At 56.3% G+C, this 18,624-nt stretch overlaps 1 protein-coding gene across 3 annotated transcripts in view; it reads right to left on the bottom strand.

Moving 5' to 3' along the window:
• Window positions 1-681: 681 nt before the first annotated feature.
• Window positions 682-18,624, bottom strand: part of RTN3 (reticulon 3) — a 35,927-nt gene continuing 17,984 nt past the window's right edge. For 2 of the 3 annotated variants that reach the window (XM_044448503.1, XM_044448504.1), the window contains 6 exons: window positions 6,435-6,642; window positions 5,728-5,866; window positions 4,611-4,680; window positions 4,136-4,182; window positions 3,716-3,774; window positions 682-3,029 (listed from right to left, as the gene is read on the bottom strand). In XM_044448503.1, the coding sequence (XP_044304438.1) occupies window positions 2,984-3,029; window positions 3,716-3,774; window positions 4,136-4,182; window positions 4,611-4,680; window positions 5,728-5,866; window positions 6,435-6,642 (569 nt within the window). In that variant the 3' untranslated portion in view covers window positions 682-2,983. Of the gene's footprint in view, window positions 3,030-3,715; window positions 3,775-4,135; window positions 4,183-4,610; window positions 4,681-5,727; window positions 5,867-6,434; window positions 6,643-13,867; window positions 15,878-18,624 lie in introns of all 3 variants that reach the window. The other variant, XM_044448502.1, reaches the window with a different exon arrangement.

Below are 18,624 nucleotides of genomic sequence, written 5' to 3'. Positions count from 1 at the left end.
AAACAGGTTATGGCAAAATAAATCCTTTAAAATGCTATTTTAAAATGCAACCCGAGAGCCCAGCCTTTTCTTTTCAAACTCGGCCATTGCAGGATCCCGTGGGATCATGGATGGCAAGGTCAGTCCAGCATGGAGCCGCTTTCCTTTCCGTTGGGAAAGGGACCAAACCTGCAACGAGCGCTGCCACAAGGCTCCAGCACGACCCCAGTGGGAATGGTGCATACGGTCCCCGGTCGCCACACCCCAAGGATGTTGCAGTGCCCGAAAAGATGCAGAAAAGGGCAACCCTGGCGCCGGATCAACAAGGAGAAGTGTGACATTTAAGGCACCTGAAAAGGCAAGTGGAGGTGACCATGCCCGAGATGCGCGGGGGGAAACTCGTGCCAAAACCCGGAATACTCCAGTGCTGCTGCCTCGTGGGGAACCCAGGAGAGGGGAAGGAGCTTCACCCAGCCATTGCAACAATCCGATGGCGACAACCCCACCTCCTCCCAGTAAGTGGATCTTGCAATCGCAGCTCCTTCCTCCTTTCAAACCACTGGATGTGGAGAGCGCGAGAGAGAGACCGGCGCGTATGTAGTATACAGAGGTGCTCTGTTGTGGCGGTGCCCCAAGTGAGGTGGACTGTGCTGAAGGGAGGTGGTTTGGGGAGCCTACCAAAAACGCAGGAAAACCAAGTTGTGGAGTTTGTACTTTGTGCTCTTTTATTAATGATACCACATCAAATTGCATTCATTCATTCCTCGTTTTAAGTCCCAACAGGGTCTCTTCAGTTCCTTTGGCGCTACCGTACTTCGAATGCTCGCACGCATGGTACACACACACGCACACCAACGAAAGAGCTCCATTAGTAGTTTTTGTGGGTTTTCTTGCTCTACATACATTTTCTCTCTATTTTTTAAAAAGCCTTTTGGGCACAAAGAGGCCGGTTCACGGTATTCAAACACAGCAGTAACAGAACGGATGCAAGAGCTGAGCCAAAGGCTTCCAGTGCGGAGGAGGGGTCCCTGGAATGGGGTGGAGGAAAGGGTGGGTGGACGTGGAAGAGGGACCGGGACAACCCAGTGCGGCTACCTCTCTGGTGTGGGCGAGTGGCACAGCAGAAGCACAGGCAGACGTTCGCGGGCCGTTCGCTACCGCCTGCTTCTCTAACACCACGTTACAGACACACCCGTGTTCGAGTGAGTGACCACGGCCCGACAAAGCACCTGAAGCTTAATACGAGCCTCCCCACTGGACTAGAAACGTTTCTCGCTTCGAAGAACCGCATGGCCCCGCGACCGTGGGTGCCGGCCGCTCCCGAGGAGAGCCTCACTCCAAGCAGGGCTCTAAGGGGGAAAGGGAACCGGGAAGCCGACAGGTTTGCATTTGCGTGAGCGTAAGATTTCTGCCTGACACTCTGTTCGAAGTTTTTGCCTTCTCTGCACCAGCCACCCAGCTGTCAAGTCACAACAGCAAAATCAGCCAGTGAAGCAGCGGCTGACGAGTGAAATGGGGAGAAGGCCGAGGCTGTGAAGGAGAGGCGCTCTTCCTTGGACCCTGGAAAACTTGCCCACTTCCCTGCTTTAACTGGCTCCCACTCTGAGACCTAGGCAGCCTAGAAGACTGGCCTGTTCCACTTGAGCTGCCCACTGGACGCTGCTCCCCTTTGCTCGGACTCGACAGGAGGGGGACTCCCCCGACTCAAGTGGAATCCCCCATCAATTCTCCAGTTCTACCCAGCCCCTCTTTCATTGGGGGGGAAAAACTCTGAGAAACTGGCAATGGCTCCCGACGTGCACGTCCAACACGGCCCAGCCACGTCTGTGCAGGGAACGACACACCTGCCAGTGAGGAACCATCACCAAGGCATGAAAAACTGGCTTAAAAAGAGCTTTAGGACACAAATAGTTTTAAAAGCAGTGATTTTTCTTCGATACAACCCTCCACTCCCAAGCATCTTTCTAAAAACTGTAAACACGTACTACAGTGACTCCGACTAGAGCAATTGCAACCGCTGCCTTGAAACTGCGGCTCCCTAGCTACTACAAGGCGGGTGAGACTCGGGGCAGACTAAAACCAGGGTCGGGGCAAGTGTGTTCGTGCTCTGCGCATCCTACCCCCGCCCGCCGAGGAACAAGACTGGGGAAGGGAGAGAGTTGCATGCAGACGTCCGTTTTTACAGCAATGCGTACAGCAGTTACAGACACGGTCATTTCTGAAGAAGAAAAACTCAGTGTCGCTTTACGGACCTCAAGGGGAGGGAGGGAAGGAGAAAGGAAGGAGAGAGATGGGCCAGACCCGAAAGCAGAACTGATGTCATTCAGGGAGACGGGGCGCGAGGATCCCCCCTTTCCATCAGTGGGGGGTACCCTGGTGGGGAGGGAAACGGCTGGCCAGTGTTTTGTGGCCCTTCCCTAAGCTTGTCTGAGTCAGGCCAGGTGTTCCGCAGCAGGAAGACAAGCCTGGTGAGACAGACGGCCCCGGCCTGAATGGAACCATCACCACCACTCTGCAATGGGGCGCAGGAGAACGAGGAGCAGACAGACAGACAGACCGACCGACCGACCGACCGACAGTCTGCGCCTCGCCGCTGTTCCAGCCCGGCTGCCTTGGAAACTCACAACATGGTCCCTTGAGCAGAAAGCACGTTTCGAACCAGAGAAGGGCACCTGCCTCGGATGCATCACGACACATTCCAGCTAAGAAGCTACCCCGGTGGTCTGGAGAGACGGAAGCCAGCCCCCCACCCCACTTCTACGCTTCTGACACTAGTTCACGTTTAGTCCTGTGCAGTCCAAAGTCCAGTGTTTGGGCTGAAGGAGGGGGGAATAAAAATAAAGTAATAAAAAAAATCAGAAGAAGCTTGGAATGCAGACATCAAGCTTGACTTTGCGTGTTCCTTCATGGGTACAAGTAACATTGGTTATAACTATGACACAAGGGGTATGGTTTTTGTTTCGCTTCGATTTAGTGAACAGCTGGGCCCAAGCTCCCTGCAAGGTTATTCCGGCTTTTTCTTCACAACTCCGGGAACTTTTGCTTGGATCCTGTGGAAGGAAGAGCGAGGAGAGGGGAGTAAGTACCAAGCTTGGGGGCACACCACGTTGCCCTTTGCTGGGCCTGGCTGCCCCGAGAGGCAAGAGTGGCTGAACACGCTCGAAATGGGCATCCAGGAGGGGCCTGGAATGGGAAAAGGCCGGCAAAACCTGCCCGTGGCCTTCCTTCTGTGCAATTCTACTTCGGACTTCAGGGAAAGGGCCTGACTTCTGGGCACGTTTTCGATGCACTCGGCTGGGTGTGTGCAAGGAAAGACACTGGGCGAAAAATGCAGGCTCTGGCAGGGCAACAAGACTGGAAGCCAGGAGACCCGGAAGAGCTCTCGGAGAGGGCCAGGAGCGGCTCCATGAGGACGAGAAGCATTTTTGCTTTGAGGTGAGAATTCTCTGCCTGGCCATGGCTTGGAGGAAGGGTCAAATGACGCTCCTGCGACCTGCTTATGCTGGCCTCATCCAGTGAACTCAACACCAACGCAGAGCGGCAGTCCTGGATGCTGCTACTGCTCTTCCTGGCTTCAAAGCAGGGGGAGTTGAAGACTGCGCATCAGGATGCGGCCGGGACAGGCAACACCCGCTGACTTTTGGGACAATGCCCAGCGGAGCTTCAAGGTTTGGGGGGGAGGCCAATTGCTTGCCGGGGTTGCCCACGGACTGCCGAGCGCGAAAGGGAGACTCACTTTGTGACGACCGACTTGACCTGACTCCGAGCGATCCCAATGTAATGGTCGATCTGAGTCTGGGAAGGAAACAGACAGGGGTAGGAGGGGTGCGGAGGGGGCGCACCAGCAAAGCGATGCCGGGAGACCACGCGTGTGCCTGCGGGGATGTGCAGCTTCTGCCCCCGCGGCTTTCTCCGGGTGCCTTTCACCCTCCCTGCAGCCCTAGGAAGATGGGAGACGTGCAGAAGGACACGGAGCGGGAGGCGGCTCAGCTCACGCCCTGCGAATCGGCACGGCCGGCCCATGCGATTCTAGTGCTCCGGGGCCGCGGGAAAGCACCCTGGCGCTAACGCAGGACTGAGGCTCACGGGCAGAAGCGGCCCACGCGCCCTGGGGAGCCGCTAAGCGTTTCCCAGGCTTACGGTCACGTTTACCCACCTTGTATTTCTCGTAAACCACCGGGACGCTGAAAACCAGCAGCTCCCCTGAAAGGACACAAGACAAGACAAGGCAGGTCAGAGGGCCGCGACACGGCCAGGCTAGATCACGCCGCCGGAGGGCCGAGCAGGACAGGAGCAGTGTTCTGCCGGTCGCACAGTTCGGGGGCAGCCCAGAAGGCTTTGCTGAGCCCGCCATCTTGCCCGAGCCACCGTGCGCCCGGGGCCTTCACAAGAGCCCCCGAGGAGGGTCCACGGCAGCCCCCTGCCACAAGATGGGCCACAAGCTGTAGCGGTTTCGGAAGCTGAAAGTTCTCCCGGTGGCTGTTGGCCACGCGAGTTAAACGGGAGACTCTGGCCGTCGCTTCCAAAAGCCCAGAAGCAGGGCAGGTCTGGCCGGCCACGGCACGAGGGGGAGCGGTGGGTGGAATGGGTCTTATCTGACCGGTGGTGCTCCGGCCTTTGCCGCATCTTACCCAGGATGAGGAGGGTGATCCCGTTGAAGATGGCCCCGACGTAGGTCATCAGCCACATGACGACTGCCAGCTGCCAGAAGAACGGGGGTACAAGAATTAGTGAGATGCCCGAGGGGAGCTGCTTGGCCCCCCGGCCACCCTGCAGCACAGATGCCGACGGTCCTTCGAGCCTCCAACGCCGAGGAGCAACACCCTTCTGGAGGCCAAGCTCGCCCTCAAAGACACAGGGATCTGCAGCCTGGGCAGCAGGAAAAAGGCAGCCGCCGAAGCTGCCCCTGCTGGGCAAGGGCTGCCATCCTGGGGCCACACAAGAGACGCATGTGAGCCCGGCACGCGTTTCCGCTGGGCTTGCTCCGCTCCCCCTGCCAGGCTTTTGGCCAAGACCGAGCTCCTCAAGAGCAGGGCCTGAAATAAATTTTGTTTCGCGCTCTTACTGCCAGTGAGCAAGCCTTAGGAAGGGCATTTGGCCTTTCTCGGATGGAGAAAAATGGCACAAAAGCTGGGAAGCCAGCCAACCGTCCCTGAAAGGGGGGGAAAAACAGCGGAAGAGCGCATGGCCGGGGAGGGTGCCCTGGAGGCTGCAGGGTGTGCGCTGGAGGGCTGGATTCAGCTGGCAGGCCTCTGGCTCGGCACCCCTGGGGCAGCTCTTTGGAGCAGGGGGCATCTGTCGCTCCAGACGGTGCCAGGCAGCGTTGCAGGAATCAGTATGGTCTTGCTAGAGGTGGCCGAGAGGAACAGGCATGAACTCTCAAGACTCCTGACTGACGGAGACGTGCCGGGCTTTTCAGCAACCGCACCGATGCGGAGAAGTCTAGCAGAATGGACTCTCCTCCTGGAACGGGTGCCTCTCCTTGTCCAAGGAGGTGTTTTTTAAGATCAATAAGCACAAAAGCCTTCAAGGCAAGGGCATATCCTAGGACCCTGCATCCCTCTGACCAAAAGGTGGCTGCCTTGCGTTTCATTTTGCACGGTCCCGGCCAATTTGCCCTCGGGGTCACCACCAAGGGCTCCACCACCAACAGCCCGAGAGCCAGAGTGGAGCTCCCTGGGCCACCCCAGGAGGGCCCCCTTCCCCTGGCGAGGCCGCAGACTGAGCAGAGACCCATCCGGCCCTGACCTTCAGTGAATCCACCAAGTCTTCCACCAAGAAGAGGCGCATGATGAGCTTCAGAGCGTGATTGACATGCACCATAGCAGAGTTGACGTATTTGTGAAAAGTCTCAGAGGAGAGGGCGACGTCTGCATCCAGGTAGGCTCTGGAAAGAGGGGGGAAAGGGAGTTATGGTCTAGGCAAAGGCAAGAAACCGGCCAGCCCCGAGCATGCAGGGGTGAACTTGTTGCCTTGTCTGCCATCCCCGTTATGCAACAGGGAGGGGAACATTTTCCAGGTGCCCTGTTGATACGGAGCCTTCCGGGGGCTGAATGCCAGCACTGGCCATGGCCGAAACTGCTCCCATTCCTCAGTGGCAGGAGGCAGAGCAGCTAAAGAGGATGGAAAGAAAGCAGTGGGCAGCTAACCGGACAAAACCAAGGCATGTGGGGGAGGCTGCTGGGGCAAGCGAGAGGGCTGGCTAGCCAAAAGGGTTGGTGAAGTGGGGGCTGCTAAGCAAGAGGGGCCGAACTTCAAGGAACGGGGGCACCTGCCGACACTTGGAAGGCCGTGAGTTCAATCCCCACTGTCTCCAGTCCAAGGGAGCTCTGGCCCCAGGTGCTCCGCTCACCCCCGCAGCCACCAGCTGCCCATGTTGCAGAGGAGCAGGCACCCTGGCCTGAGGCCGCCCCCGGAGGAGCGGAGCAGGCCACCTGCCCTCGGCGCCCACTCACTTGAATGGGTGTCCCTCATCGGACTTCTGTACGGCCTGGATGACTGACTTGTAGACCCGGAAGCTGATGGTGACCGAGAGGAGCGCGAGGATGAGGTACGAGGCGACGCTGATGACGCTGAAAGCGGCCAGGGAGAGCAGCAAGATCAGGGTCGTGCTGAAGACGAGGCCCGTCTTCTTCACATCCCGCCAGAAGATCAGGTCGTGCACTGCCGGGGAGAGGGAAACAACGAGAGGCACGCGCGGTCAGTGGTGGTCCGGCCAGGGGGGCACCTCACTGCAGACGGCCTACTCAGCCCCACGGCGAACAGCCTTCAGCCAAGCTGCACGCCGCAGGGCCCGGCCTGAGCACTCCGATCAGCCCCCAACGGGCTCACTCTTTCAAAACCGCCCCGTCTACTTAGATTTACTGGGATTTTTTTAAAAAAAGTGCTTCGATTCCGCAGCTGCCTTAGGAATCGTTTCCAAAAGGCAGAAGAAGAGTACAAGCAAATGTTTCCAGAAATATTGCCAGACTGTTTTAAAGAGAGCTCGGAAGAGCCAAAGCTCTGAGCAGCCACAGGCCACCTCCTGATGCGCGGGAGGGCCCTGTGGGACGGCCTGCGCACGTCCGGTGCTCCCACAGGGCTCGGGCCTGGTGTCGTTCCCTGAAACTGAACGGGTGGAAATTCGAGGCAGTTCCTCAAGGAAGAACTTCACACAGCACGTGGTTGCGTTACAGGTCAGGCGTCGGCATGGAGCAAAGCACTTCCCATGGCTACCAGTCCAGATAGCCATATGCCACCCCCTGCATCAAAGGCAGCACCCCGACTGCTGTGGATCGTGGGTGAGAAAATCCTCCTGCAGACAGGCGGCTGTGCTAAACAGCCCCTTGGTCTGAAGCGGCAAGGCTATCTCAGGTTCTTTCTTGAAAGCAAGTCCCGTGGAATTCAGTGGGGCTTGCGACTATCTTCTATCCCTGCCTTAAAGCTGAGAAATATTTCGATATTGCTTCTTTTTCAGGGTAACACTGACTTTCGGGGTGAGGCGACTTTCTCAAAACTCCCGGATATGATTAAGAATCATTTTGTTTATTCCAGTGCTGATGGTCTGGTGGTCCAAGCTCACTTTTTCTCCTGTTTTTCAAAAATTCAAAGACCAAATTCCAAAGAAGTGCTCACGCAGCAGCTTAAGCTTCAGCAGTCTGCTATGCCATCTTTGGCTCTGCTTGTGTTGTTTCGAGAAAGCTGAGGGATGCGTATATTTACAGCATTTTGCATGGCAATTAAGATACAGCGCCTCTTATGTTCTTATAGAAGTAAATGCAGTTTAGAATTGATAAAAGGAAATACGCAGTTCTGCCTTGTGGCTTCACAATGCAGACACGCAAAGAACCCCAGACCAAACCTGCATGCTGGTCCCAGCCGTGTGTCTGGGAACCCGGCTTCCCCGCATCGCCTGGCTCACAGCACAGTTGCTCCTGCCCGAGTCAGGGAGGGCAAAAGGAGCACTGGATCCCTGGGTGACGCGAGGCGCAAACCGCTGGTCAGGTGGCCCCTGGATCGCCACAACATGCCCATCACTGCCCCGCAGCCGGTGAGATGTTAGGGATGTTCCTCATGCCAACATGGCTGCCTTCGCCTGGCCTGTCTTGCCACCCTTGCAGCCTTCCACTGGCTGAGATGGCAGTCCAAACACCCTGTTGGGAAAAGATTCTCAGCCCCTTCCGTTCAGTAAGGATTCTGGCTGAGAAAGCCGCACACCTGCAGGGGGAATGCATGAGCACGCTGGCTTTCCCCACGTGCTCCCGCTTGCCAGGCAGCTCCAGGCTGCTCCACTAGCCAGCCCCCTGGATCAAGAGAGCCCTCTTGCCCCAGCCCGGGGAGGACGAGCCCAGCATCGGGATCAGCTGCCTGCAGCAATGGCAGCTTATCCTTCCAGCAGCACAGGAGGGAGGCCGCGGCAGAAGGGCTGGGAGAAGCGAAGCGAAGCTGGGCTGCCGGCCAGTGTCCTTCCTGCTAGGCTGGCTGCGGGCCAAGCTGCAGAGCTCCAGACAAGAGGGACGGAATCGCCCGGGGCTGTCCCACCGGCTTGGCCGCTCCTGGGCACCACGTCCTGGGGCTCGGCTCCATGCATATCCTTGCAGCGGCCGGAGCCTGGGTGGATTTATGCTTTTGAGCAGTGAACCTGTGCTGGGTTTAGTTCGGTTCCCTAAGGGAGGTTTTGCACGGAGGTCACAGGCTGGTTGAAAGGGAAAAAGGAGCTGGTTAAGAAGTGAGCCCTGTATTTTCCCCCTTTTTTAGGGGCTTGGGGAGAAGGTGAAAGGAAGCATGGCTTGCATGCCTCCCAGGAAAAGCTTTCTCCGCAGCAGCTTGGCCACGTCCCCTCCCCTCCCCTGTGCGTGAGCTGCCAGAACAGCAGGGGTGGGAGGCTGCAGGCCAGGAAGAGCACCAAGGCAAGGGCGAAGGGGAAGCAGAATGAAACAAAAACCAAAATGCTGTGCAGAAAGAATCGGCGCAGTCGGTTTCAGCAGCCTCCTTTGCAAACGCACCAGAGGGGGATGCACTGGGGAGGCTGAACGAGCCCCCAACACCTGATGAGGCAGGGGAAGGAAAGGAGGGAGCTGGTGACTTCCCAACAGGCATTCGGCTCCATTTCGTTGCTCTCTCAGCTTGGGCCTGCCTAGCTCGCTGCTGGAGCATCTCCAACTGGTTGCCCGACTCACTAGTGCATTCGGCATGCATTTTTCATGAGCTTGTGGTGATGCCTGACCTGGAGCACGTAGCGCGGCCTCCTTGGCATCCTTCCATTCGAATTTAAAAAACCCACTTGCTAGTCCTCATGACTGTGAAGCAAACCTTTAGCTGGGCAGGGCCGGGGCCCCTCAGCGTGCCCTTCACTCCACCATTTCTGCACCGGTGGACTATAATCGTGCAGGAAGGCTGGCTCAATGTTCAGGAATGGAAGCTAGTGACGGGAAAACCAGTTGCTGGACAGCTGCGGTTTTGCACAAAATACCCATCTGGACTCAGAAAAGGTGGCACTGAGCAGGGGGAGAAGGACGGACAGACAGACAAAGATATGCAGAGGGAGGATACTTAAGCGGTGGATGAAGGGCGCCCGGGGCTGCAGGGCTTCCCCCTCAGGCATGCAACGGGTCACCCTCTTGGCCTCAGCTTCAGTGCTGCTGCTCTTTTGCAGAAAAGCACTATATTTATTTGAAATTTTTATATGCTGTCTCAATAATAAAAGTCTCTGGATGGCTTACAAAAAACAGGAAAACCAAAAACAAAGCAAGCTGAACAACAGCAACGGACAGCACACCGCAAAGGCTGAAATGCCTTCCTCAGGCTGAGCTCCCAGCAGCCAGAGCTTTGAGCTACAACATGCTCTTAGGCTTGGTATTTTGGCCCAGCCTCCGAGGCCCAAGCTCTGTTGCCGCTGGAATGCAGCCCCCCAAGATCTGCCCTCGGGCTGAGAGGTTCACACCCCAAGTACGGTGCCAGCCCCAGGACTACTCACGCCGTGGGGCACATGAATACCAGCCAAACATGAAACGGGCAGGGGCCAAGCAGGCGGGCCCACTTCATGCAGCACTGGTCCTCCGAGACTGTGGCCAGGGATGCATCTCTCCCGGCCCTGGAGGTCAAGAACCTGAGATACGAGGACGGCGGCGTGCCCCCCGCAAAGCGACAGATCCTCATGTCTGAACCTGGGACTTTGCACATGCGTGTCACGTGGCCCAGGCCCAGGCCCAAGCTCCTCCTGGAACCCAAGCACCCCCGAGAAGCACAGAAGAGGCATTTAAAGCCCAGCACAAGCCACGCTCTGTTCAGATACGGGAGCGCCGCTCCCTCTTGACGGGCGACAGGGCAGCTCGCCAAAGATAAAAGTTTATAAAAAACCACTCTTCGATCGGCTTGCTCCTTGACCCATGGAGGGAAAACAGAATGGGCTTGCCTCGCGTTAGCCCTCCCACCCCCCGCTCTCGCTGGCAGTGTGGCATTCACACAAGAGAAACACCCCCCCCCCCCCCCCCAGGTCATTTCTGCCCCTGGCTAGCGGAACAGAGCGACAGCCAAGAAACCCTCGGCTGTGTTTGTCTAGAATCAGCCCATAAACCCGCCGAACAAAGGCAAACGCAGCTGCCTCCCAGGGCGTGTGTGGGACAAATGCAAAACATACTCAGGGCCGTGATGGGTCTGGACTGGGCGCTCCACTGCTGCCTTCCTCCTCGAAAGGAAGCAGCCTGCAATGTCACCTTTCCAAACAAGGGGAGACGCGCAGCGGCCACTTCTGCAAAGCCTCTGGCACCATTCTCTCATCCCTAGACCTCGCTGGAGCGGAGCCCAGTCATGCGCAAGGCAGAATGGGCCTCTGCCCCCCTCTCCCGCTGCTGCCTTGCTTGTGCAGCGTTTTCGACTGCAGCCTCCCCGGGGCAGAGTCCTGCCTTCTCACAATGATTCTTGGGTGCTGTTCCCACTGAGAGAGGATCAGCAGCAGCTGCCTTGTGGCCGGGTGAGCAGCGATCGGAGACTCAGGTTGGTTGCCAAGACCTAGTTGTCCCTGAGGCAGGTGAGCCGGAGCTGGAGCCTAGCCTAGCCCACTCCAGACTCATGGGAATGAAAGTTCCTCCCTTTAAACAAAATGGAAAGCCAACCCCCCCTCTCCAGTCCCGGCCAGACACACAGAGAACTCTACCAGGGAGAAGGTTGGAAGGCCTCATGCTGAAATGCGACCTTTCTGCAGGGACTTTTCCTCCATATGGCATATGAATCTCCCCCCCCCCCCCCGCAGTCTGAAGGGGCACAGGCAGAGGGATTGTCTCAATGAAAATCTAAGCCCACAGCCCAGTGGAAGAAGGGTCATGCGCCCATCAGCAACAGCTGAGACCTAGCAGGGAAGCGAGGAGGCAAGCTGACAGAGGCAAACATACCCTAGTCCAGGGCCTGCTCTGTGGGTTCTCAGCGCCTCTCCCACGCCGAGGGGAACCCCAGCCCCATACTCCCCTGCCCCACCACATTCCTCCCAGCTCGGCTCTGAACCTCTTCATCTGGGTTCTCTCCAGACTGGCGGAGGAAGAGAACGGGCGTGGCGCGGCTGCGTCCTACCTCCCTCCTCCCATAGTGAAGTTCAAAGTGCTACATTTGGTTCAGGCAGCCATGCAAGAGCAGGACTCCTGCAGAGAGACCCCCAGCATTTCACCGCAGAGCAAGGCTCTGCATGGCTCCTCGGAAGAGAGCTCTTCAGGTCGCAATGCATTACGCCAGAATTCTATGTGCGGCGAGCCAAACCCTGTGGGAGCTCATCTGCTTCTGAGTCATTAAGATAAACGTTCAAATGAAGATTCCCACTTACAAAGAAGGCATGGAGTTTTAAAATGCTGGCAGGTGTGCATGACCCACGCATGACCCACGCCATCCTTCCTCAACCCGGTGCCTTCCAGGTGTGTTGGGACTTTAACTCCCAGCATGCCCCAGGGCAACCGCTCAACAGGAATGCTGGCAAAGGCTGAAGCTTCAATGTCTTGACATATCGCAAGGACGAACAAAGCACCCATTCAGGGTTTAAGCCTGTGCCTTCTTCCCCGAGGTCCAGTGCAGGTCCCCAAACATCCCCTGCCCAAGTAAGCCACAGCTCAGCTCCTGAGGTTCTCTCCTTCGCGGAGCAGCTTAATTCCACACAGCCAGAGTTCTACAACAATCCCTTACAAAGTCCAAGCCTGCCTTCGCCCAAGCCAGTTTTTGCGGGGTGAACCAGGCCTATGACTCAAGGTGATCAAAGTTCTTGTTCCTGGCAGGGCAAACTGGATGAGAGAGCTTTCTTTGCATGAGAAAGTGCAGAAGGGAAGGATTTCGACACACGCAAGGGGAGAAAACCAAGGCAACCGGGAAGAGCTGCCTGTTCTGAGGGTGTTGCGGGATCGCCCATTGCCTTTGGGGTGAAAGTTAATCTCTTGCTGGCTTAGAACACTGCCCAGAGCTATGCTTATAGGAAGGCAGTTTATACCAAGTCGGATGACTGATTCATCTACTCCAGAACTGTCTTCACTGATTGACTGCACCTTCCCAAGGCCGCAGCGATGGCTCCTCCCAAAGCTTTTAACTGAGACCTGAACCCGGGAGCTTCCACATGGAAGCTGCGCACTTTAACACAGAGTGATCCCCCCTCCTCATTCTCGTGTGTGGGCGTGTTTTGCTTGGAATTATTTCTGGATTGCCTAAAGCAACTACTGGCTGCACTGCAACTCCCTGGGTTAAGGCGCAACACACCTGCGCCCATGAAGTTGTGAGGCTAAGTTCTTAATTTCCCCGGAAAAGGAACTGAGGTCTCCAAGCATGGAAAACTTGAGTACGGGGCAGGAACTGGATCAGGGGGTCCTGGTTCAAATGCCCACAAAGCTTCGTGCTTCGCTATGGGCCAGGTGCTATCATGTACTGATTTTTTTTACTGTTTTCTGGTCTTACTGTGAATCATGGATTTTACAGTGTTGCATGGTGTACTGCAGTTTATGTTGTATATTACGGATTTTATTGGGTTGGGGGCAGCCCAGGCAGCCTATAGCTATATACAGCAAATAAATAAAAATGTGGGGTAAACCACATCATGGAAGAGAGGGATGTGGCTGCACATCTGGGAAAGGAAGAGAAGTGGTTAAAAACCATTTATAATTCGGTTTCTACTGCTAATTTGTTTTATTCGGGTTAATATTGGGAAGCTGCCTCGAGTCTAAAGGTGGGTCCTGGAATGGGCCTGTGCCATGGAAAAGGAACAGAAATATGCCTGAGCTTCTTAAGCAAGGAATGGGATAGGGATGAAAGTTAAGAAATAGATGCATGAGTTGACTGGCCAGATGACACTTGAGAGAGAAAAGTTAGTAGGGCTGCAAAGTCCAGTGTGATTAATAACATGCATTTTTATTATCTCGAACGGCACACCCAACGCAAGCAGGAAGCAGATTCTCTTACGGGGTTGCCTGCTGCAAGCCACATATATCTCACCCCCAAGCGTGGACAAAATGCTGCTCTTTAGCAGTGCGGGTCTCTCTTGTGTGCAAACGTTTGGAAATTGAATCGATTGCCTAAGGAGCCCATGATCGACCAATTATGATCCCCCGGCAGTTCAGAGGGCAGAACGGCCCCAAGCGCTGAGCGCTGAAGTGCAGTTCAGCTGATTTTTTTTAAAAAAAATTAATTACAGAGAGGACTGTTAGGGGCTAGGTACTTTCTCAACCACCCGGCCCATCTCTACTGCCTGCACTGGTTTGTGGTATTTTGCTCTTAGGGAAGGTATGCTGAGCAGGATGATAACCGGGCCTGAGGGACTGGGGTGCAGATGCCGTGCTTGGGGGCCTGCCCAGCGCTGAGCCTGCGGAGACAGACCATGACGACATTCGCCGTTGCGATGTGGAGGGCCACATGCACAGAGCAAGCAGCGTCTTAAGGATACGTTTACCTGAGAATTTAGCCAGTATTTTTACAATGGTGCATGGAGCAGGCGGCCCAGGTGGGAGGGCTGGGGAAGGTTTACTGGGAGCAGCGGGCAGGGTGGCGCAGGCAGGTGCCAACTTCACATCCACAGCCTGCTCCAGGCAGAGGGGCCTTTTTTCCAAAGCGGACTTCTGCGCAGGTGCTGGGGGGCTTGCGGACATCTCGGCAGGCTTCCCGGGACACCAGCCCCCAGGTGGGGAGGCCTTGCTCGGTGGAGGCCGTGGCTTCTCCAGCTCCATCTTCCGGCCAACTTCTTTGAGGGCCTTGATGGTAAGGCGCTCCTGCTCCAAGTCCTGAGTTGCCTTGGGAGGCTCCGGGAAGCGTGGTGCCGCCACTTCGGATCTCGCCGCTTTGAGCTCGGCCTCCGTGAAGGTTTCAACGGAGTCTTCGGGGGATTCGCTCCCTTTGGATTTCAAGCACTCCTTCATGAAGTCCATAAAGCTCTCCCCGTTGCTTGTGTCTGGATACATGGCCTCTTCCAGACTGTCCAAGGGAAGAGAAGGGGGACCTCCTCTCGGGGGAAGGGGGCGGTGCTCTGCTTGAGCCCACTCCTCAACCAAGTCCTGTTGGCAAGTGCCCAGATCCTGCCCTGCTTTAGCAGGCCCACGTGAAGTGGACCGTGGGCTGGGCTGCGGTGCAGCAACGGGACTCCCCCCAAGAGCATCAGCCTTAGCCTGGACCGCTTCAAACCCATCAGCAGTTCCCCACTTGCACTCCAGGGCCCTGGGAGGAATCCCACCCCCTTGGCGGGGTCCGCGTGGTTCGTCCGGTGCCCCGTCATCATCGGAGGGTTCAGCCCCCTTTTCCGCACAACCGGCTAGGTGTGTGGGTGCCCCGCTGCTCTCCGCAGCCTTCTCGTTTTGGAAGGTCGGCTCCACTGTTGGGTCTTCGATGACGGTATCGTCGGACTCCCCAGAGCTGTCGGCATCCATTATTTCAGGCAGGGCAGGATTCGGCCAACAGGCATCGGCCTGCAGCTCTCCTGGGGCTGGGGCAGCAGTCTTGGCGGCGGCAGAATCTCGACCTGCAACGGACCGCTGCTCCTCTGCCTCTGGAGACGGCTGGCCTTTTGGGCGGAGGATGATGGTGAGAGGCTGGTGAGGGGCCGGAGCTTTGCCGAACGTCACGTTGCCACCTGCTGGCCCCGAGGTGACGTGGTTTGTGTCTTTGGTGGGGGCGGCCGAGAAGCCCGAGCTGACAAAGTCGTCGTCGGGCTTGCCGTTGAGGTCCCTGGGGATCAAGTCCCAGCTGAGCAGCTCACTCGTGAAGCTGTGCATCTCACGGACGCACTTGGAGACTTCTTCGAGCGCGGCGGTGGTGCCTGAAGACTGGCGGGAGAGGCCCGGCCCCGACGGGACTCTGCTCCCAGCCCGTGGCTTCACCTGGAACTCGCACACGCTGTCCTCTGGAATGTCGGTCAGCAGCTCCCTCTCGCTGTGCACAACCCAGTTGCTACCGATGTCGTCAGAGTGGCTTGTGAAGGCGCCTCTGAACTCCTTGTCGAAGTCCAGCTTGTCGGCGATGACCTCGAAGGGAGACTCGGGGGAATCTTTTTCTCCAGTGGCCTCGCCAGCTACCGTGGGGGCTGTTGAGGAATGTGGCTGCCCTGCAGGTTCCTCTTCCAGGTCGGTTAGCAAAGCAAATGTGGATTCTTCACTGAAGGCCGGTTCCTTGAGTTGGTCAGGTCCACTTGGACCACCGGCAGAGACATTGGCCTTAACGTCATTAAAACCCGGGCAACCAGCCTGCGCCGCTGGGCCATGGCTATGGATTTTGGATCCCACAGAGAACATGGATTTCTCCTGGCTGGACGGTCCTACAGAAGCTGGCCCCGGCGCCAAACTTTCAGAAGTCCCACAGACACGGCCTTGCACTTCACCAACTATTTGCTCTTCCTCCGCGTTCCAGGTGGTAGATTTGCCACTTGTTCCCCTCTGGTTTTCTGACTGTGTTAAACAAGCAACCTGAGCGCCAGCTGATGAAAAGAAGACAGGGGAAGGGGAGTTGCAACCTCGGTAGCCAAGCTGAGGGCTACAGGAAGCCATCCGGCTGAACCCCGTTCTTAGAGCCAAGATTTCTTCTCTCTCTTTAATGGGACAAATGCACATAGGATGCACACTCAGGCAGGCAGCATGCGCTCGGATCGAGGGAGACGACAACACCACCAACACGCCTGACTTGGCGAGCATGCGTGAGACGGTCGCCCAGAACGCGGGGACGTTGCAAGGGAGCCACATCACAGGAAGAACACAATCCACATGAACACAAAAGCCACCGACAGTCCGTTTCAGAGCAGGTAAAGAGCTTAGGCCAGCAAAATAAGAATGGTGGTAATAGTAATAATAATAGCATAAATGGCTGCAGGCATGCGGAGTGGATGAACAGAAGCAACCCAAGGTAGAGCACACAAACTCTTCAACTGTCACAAAGAACTGCTGGATGCTTAAAGGGTGGCAAGGCTGCAGGGCTACTGTGGTTTAGCACTGGATTCTGTATTTGCATTTACTGCAGTTTTATATCCTGTCCCATTCCCATGGGCTCTGGGCAGTTTACAAGAGATTAGACCCAATAAGGAGTTCTTTATTAGCAACTTAGATCGTATTTTTTGGTTCACCAGCTTGGCTACCCATCAAGTCAATGAGCTGCTTCAAAATTCCTTTAATGTGCCCAGATGTTAAAGCAGCCCCAAAGTCAGCGGGAACTTCTCAGAAATCCTAAGACACCGAGAAACTCTGTATCTCTGTGAATGTGATGTGCTTTACTGGGGTTTGCAAATGCCTGTGCTAGCCTTTTTAATCCCTAAGGGGCAGAGCAATGCTGCTCTTTCCAGGTACTGTCCCGGAGGCTGCAGGACCAGGTGAACTGGAGGCAGGCTGCAGCTCAGGGGTCAGACACCCTGACTGCGTGCAGAAGGGGCCAAGGGTGATCCCCGGCTGGTCAGGCTGGACTGGGAAGACCCAGCTTAGGGCGCTGCAGACCAGATGGGCCAGCAATTCAGCCACACAGAAGGGAGCATTCTAAAACGCTTCCTACAGACGCCATGTTATTCTGGGCCTTTCCGCAGGGTAAGTGCTCCAAAGCCCCCAAGATGCGAAGAACAACTCTATCCAATCGTTTCCAGACTTAGTTACCTGAACTGCAAAGCAATTCTCCTCCCATGTGGGGCAGGGATGAGGAAAGTTGCCGAGGGGGCAGGCACCAGCCCACACAGCCCGACGGAATGGCACTTCCACTACTGCACATGGCCTGGCACCGAAGCCATGGGAAAAACCGCCCTGGAGCAGCAGCAGCGCACAGCTGGGAGAGGCCAGCCCCGGGGCATGATCCCGGTTCCAGGACTGCATTCCCAAGCAAGGGCTGGGAGTCTATGGCCGTAGGATCTCAGGATCGGGGCTAGCGATATGTCCTCATCAGGACTAAAGTCTTGGTCTTCACAAGCCGCCCGGAGAAGGTTGGAAGAGCTTATGATGAAAAACCTAACAAACTGAAGTGTGCCCCTTCTGGCTGCAGCGTTTACTTCGCTCCCTCTTTCCCAAGCCACAGAGAGTCGGCCGGGGCCAAGAACTGCCGGGGTGCTTTCTGAAGTGCTGTGGTTGGCATACCCACGTTACCCAGACAGCAGCTGCTCCGGGGGCAAAACAGCTCTGATGAGGGAGAGGCACCGCTGCATGGCCAGGACTCAGGGATTGGATCAGTTTGGCCTGGCTGCCCAAGACGCCTCCTCCTGCAACACAGGCTGGATCCCTCTCCACTCTGAAAGAGAAGAGATCTCCTTTCCAAACAGGCCACAATTGCATGTTAAGGCGTTTCAGAGTCACAGGTAGGCTGAGAAAGTGTCAGCAAAAATTGTGCATGCATGATGGACGAGGAGCCAGCCCTGTGTGGTGATCCGTCAGATCCACCTGGTTGTAACTGGTTGTGTTCCTTTAAAAAGAGGAGGAAGCAGAAGGTGGGTATGCCTGCACGACAGTTTTTTGACTGGAAAATTGAATGGTTTCATGTTTAATTAATATTAATATCAATAATTGAATGAGTGGAGCCGGCTGGAATGTAAAGCCATCGCCCACCGTCTCAGGCTAGCAATCCCTGCTCTGCCAGCTACTGGCGGCAATCAGACTGGGACAGGGAAGGCTGCGAAGCAAGACGTGTGGGTGCTAGACCCCCAAAGAGGCAGCACAGCCGAAAGCCATGGCTAAGCCCCTTCACCACCTCGTGCCTCAAGCCGGAGACAGCCAGACACATCTGGGCAATTTGCGATCGTCCACAACACCCAGTGCAGGCCTCGGCTCTTGGAGGAAGCCCCCACCCAACCTCATGCAGGGAGAAGCTGGACCCCCTGCCCTGGCACTGAAAACCTGAGGAGCTTGGAGCTTTGCGGTAGCCTCCTACTGAACGACAGAGCCTTCAGAATATTCCTCTGCAGCATTCAGTGCTGATACTGAAACAAGCTTCTCTCAGGAGGAAGGTCCTTCTGGCATGTGGAAGGCACCTGGGTTAAATCCCTCGCACGGCGCTCCCCAACCTGGCAAGAGGATGCGCTGCTCTCATTAAAAGGCTTCATGTCGCAACGCCAGGAAAGCGGTCTTGGTGCCCTCCGTCCCAACAGCAATGCGTTAGATGGACAAACTGGGGTAAGGCAACACCATACCAACCAAGAACCTCTAACCAGAAGCTTCCTGAAGAGCAGGGTTATTCTCAGACATTTCCATAATTCCACTTAGA

This window comes from Varanus komodoensis, unplaced genomic scaffold (assembly GCF_004798865.1).
Source record: "Varanus komodoensis strain SLA01 unplaced genomic scaffold, ASM479886v1 scaffold55, whole genome shotgun sequence".
Lineage (NCBI taxonomy): Eukaryota > Metazoa > Chordata > Lepidosauria > Squamata > Varanidae > Varanus > Varanus komodoensis.
This window is presented reverse-complemented; position numbering and strand designations above follow the sequence as displayed.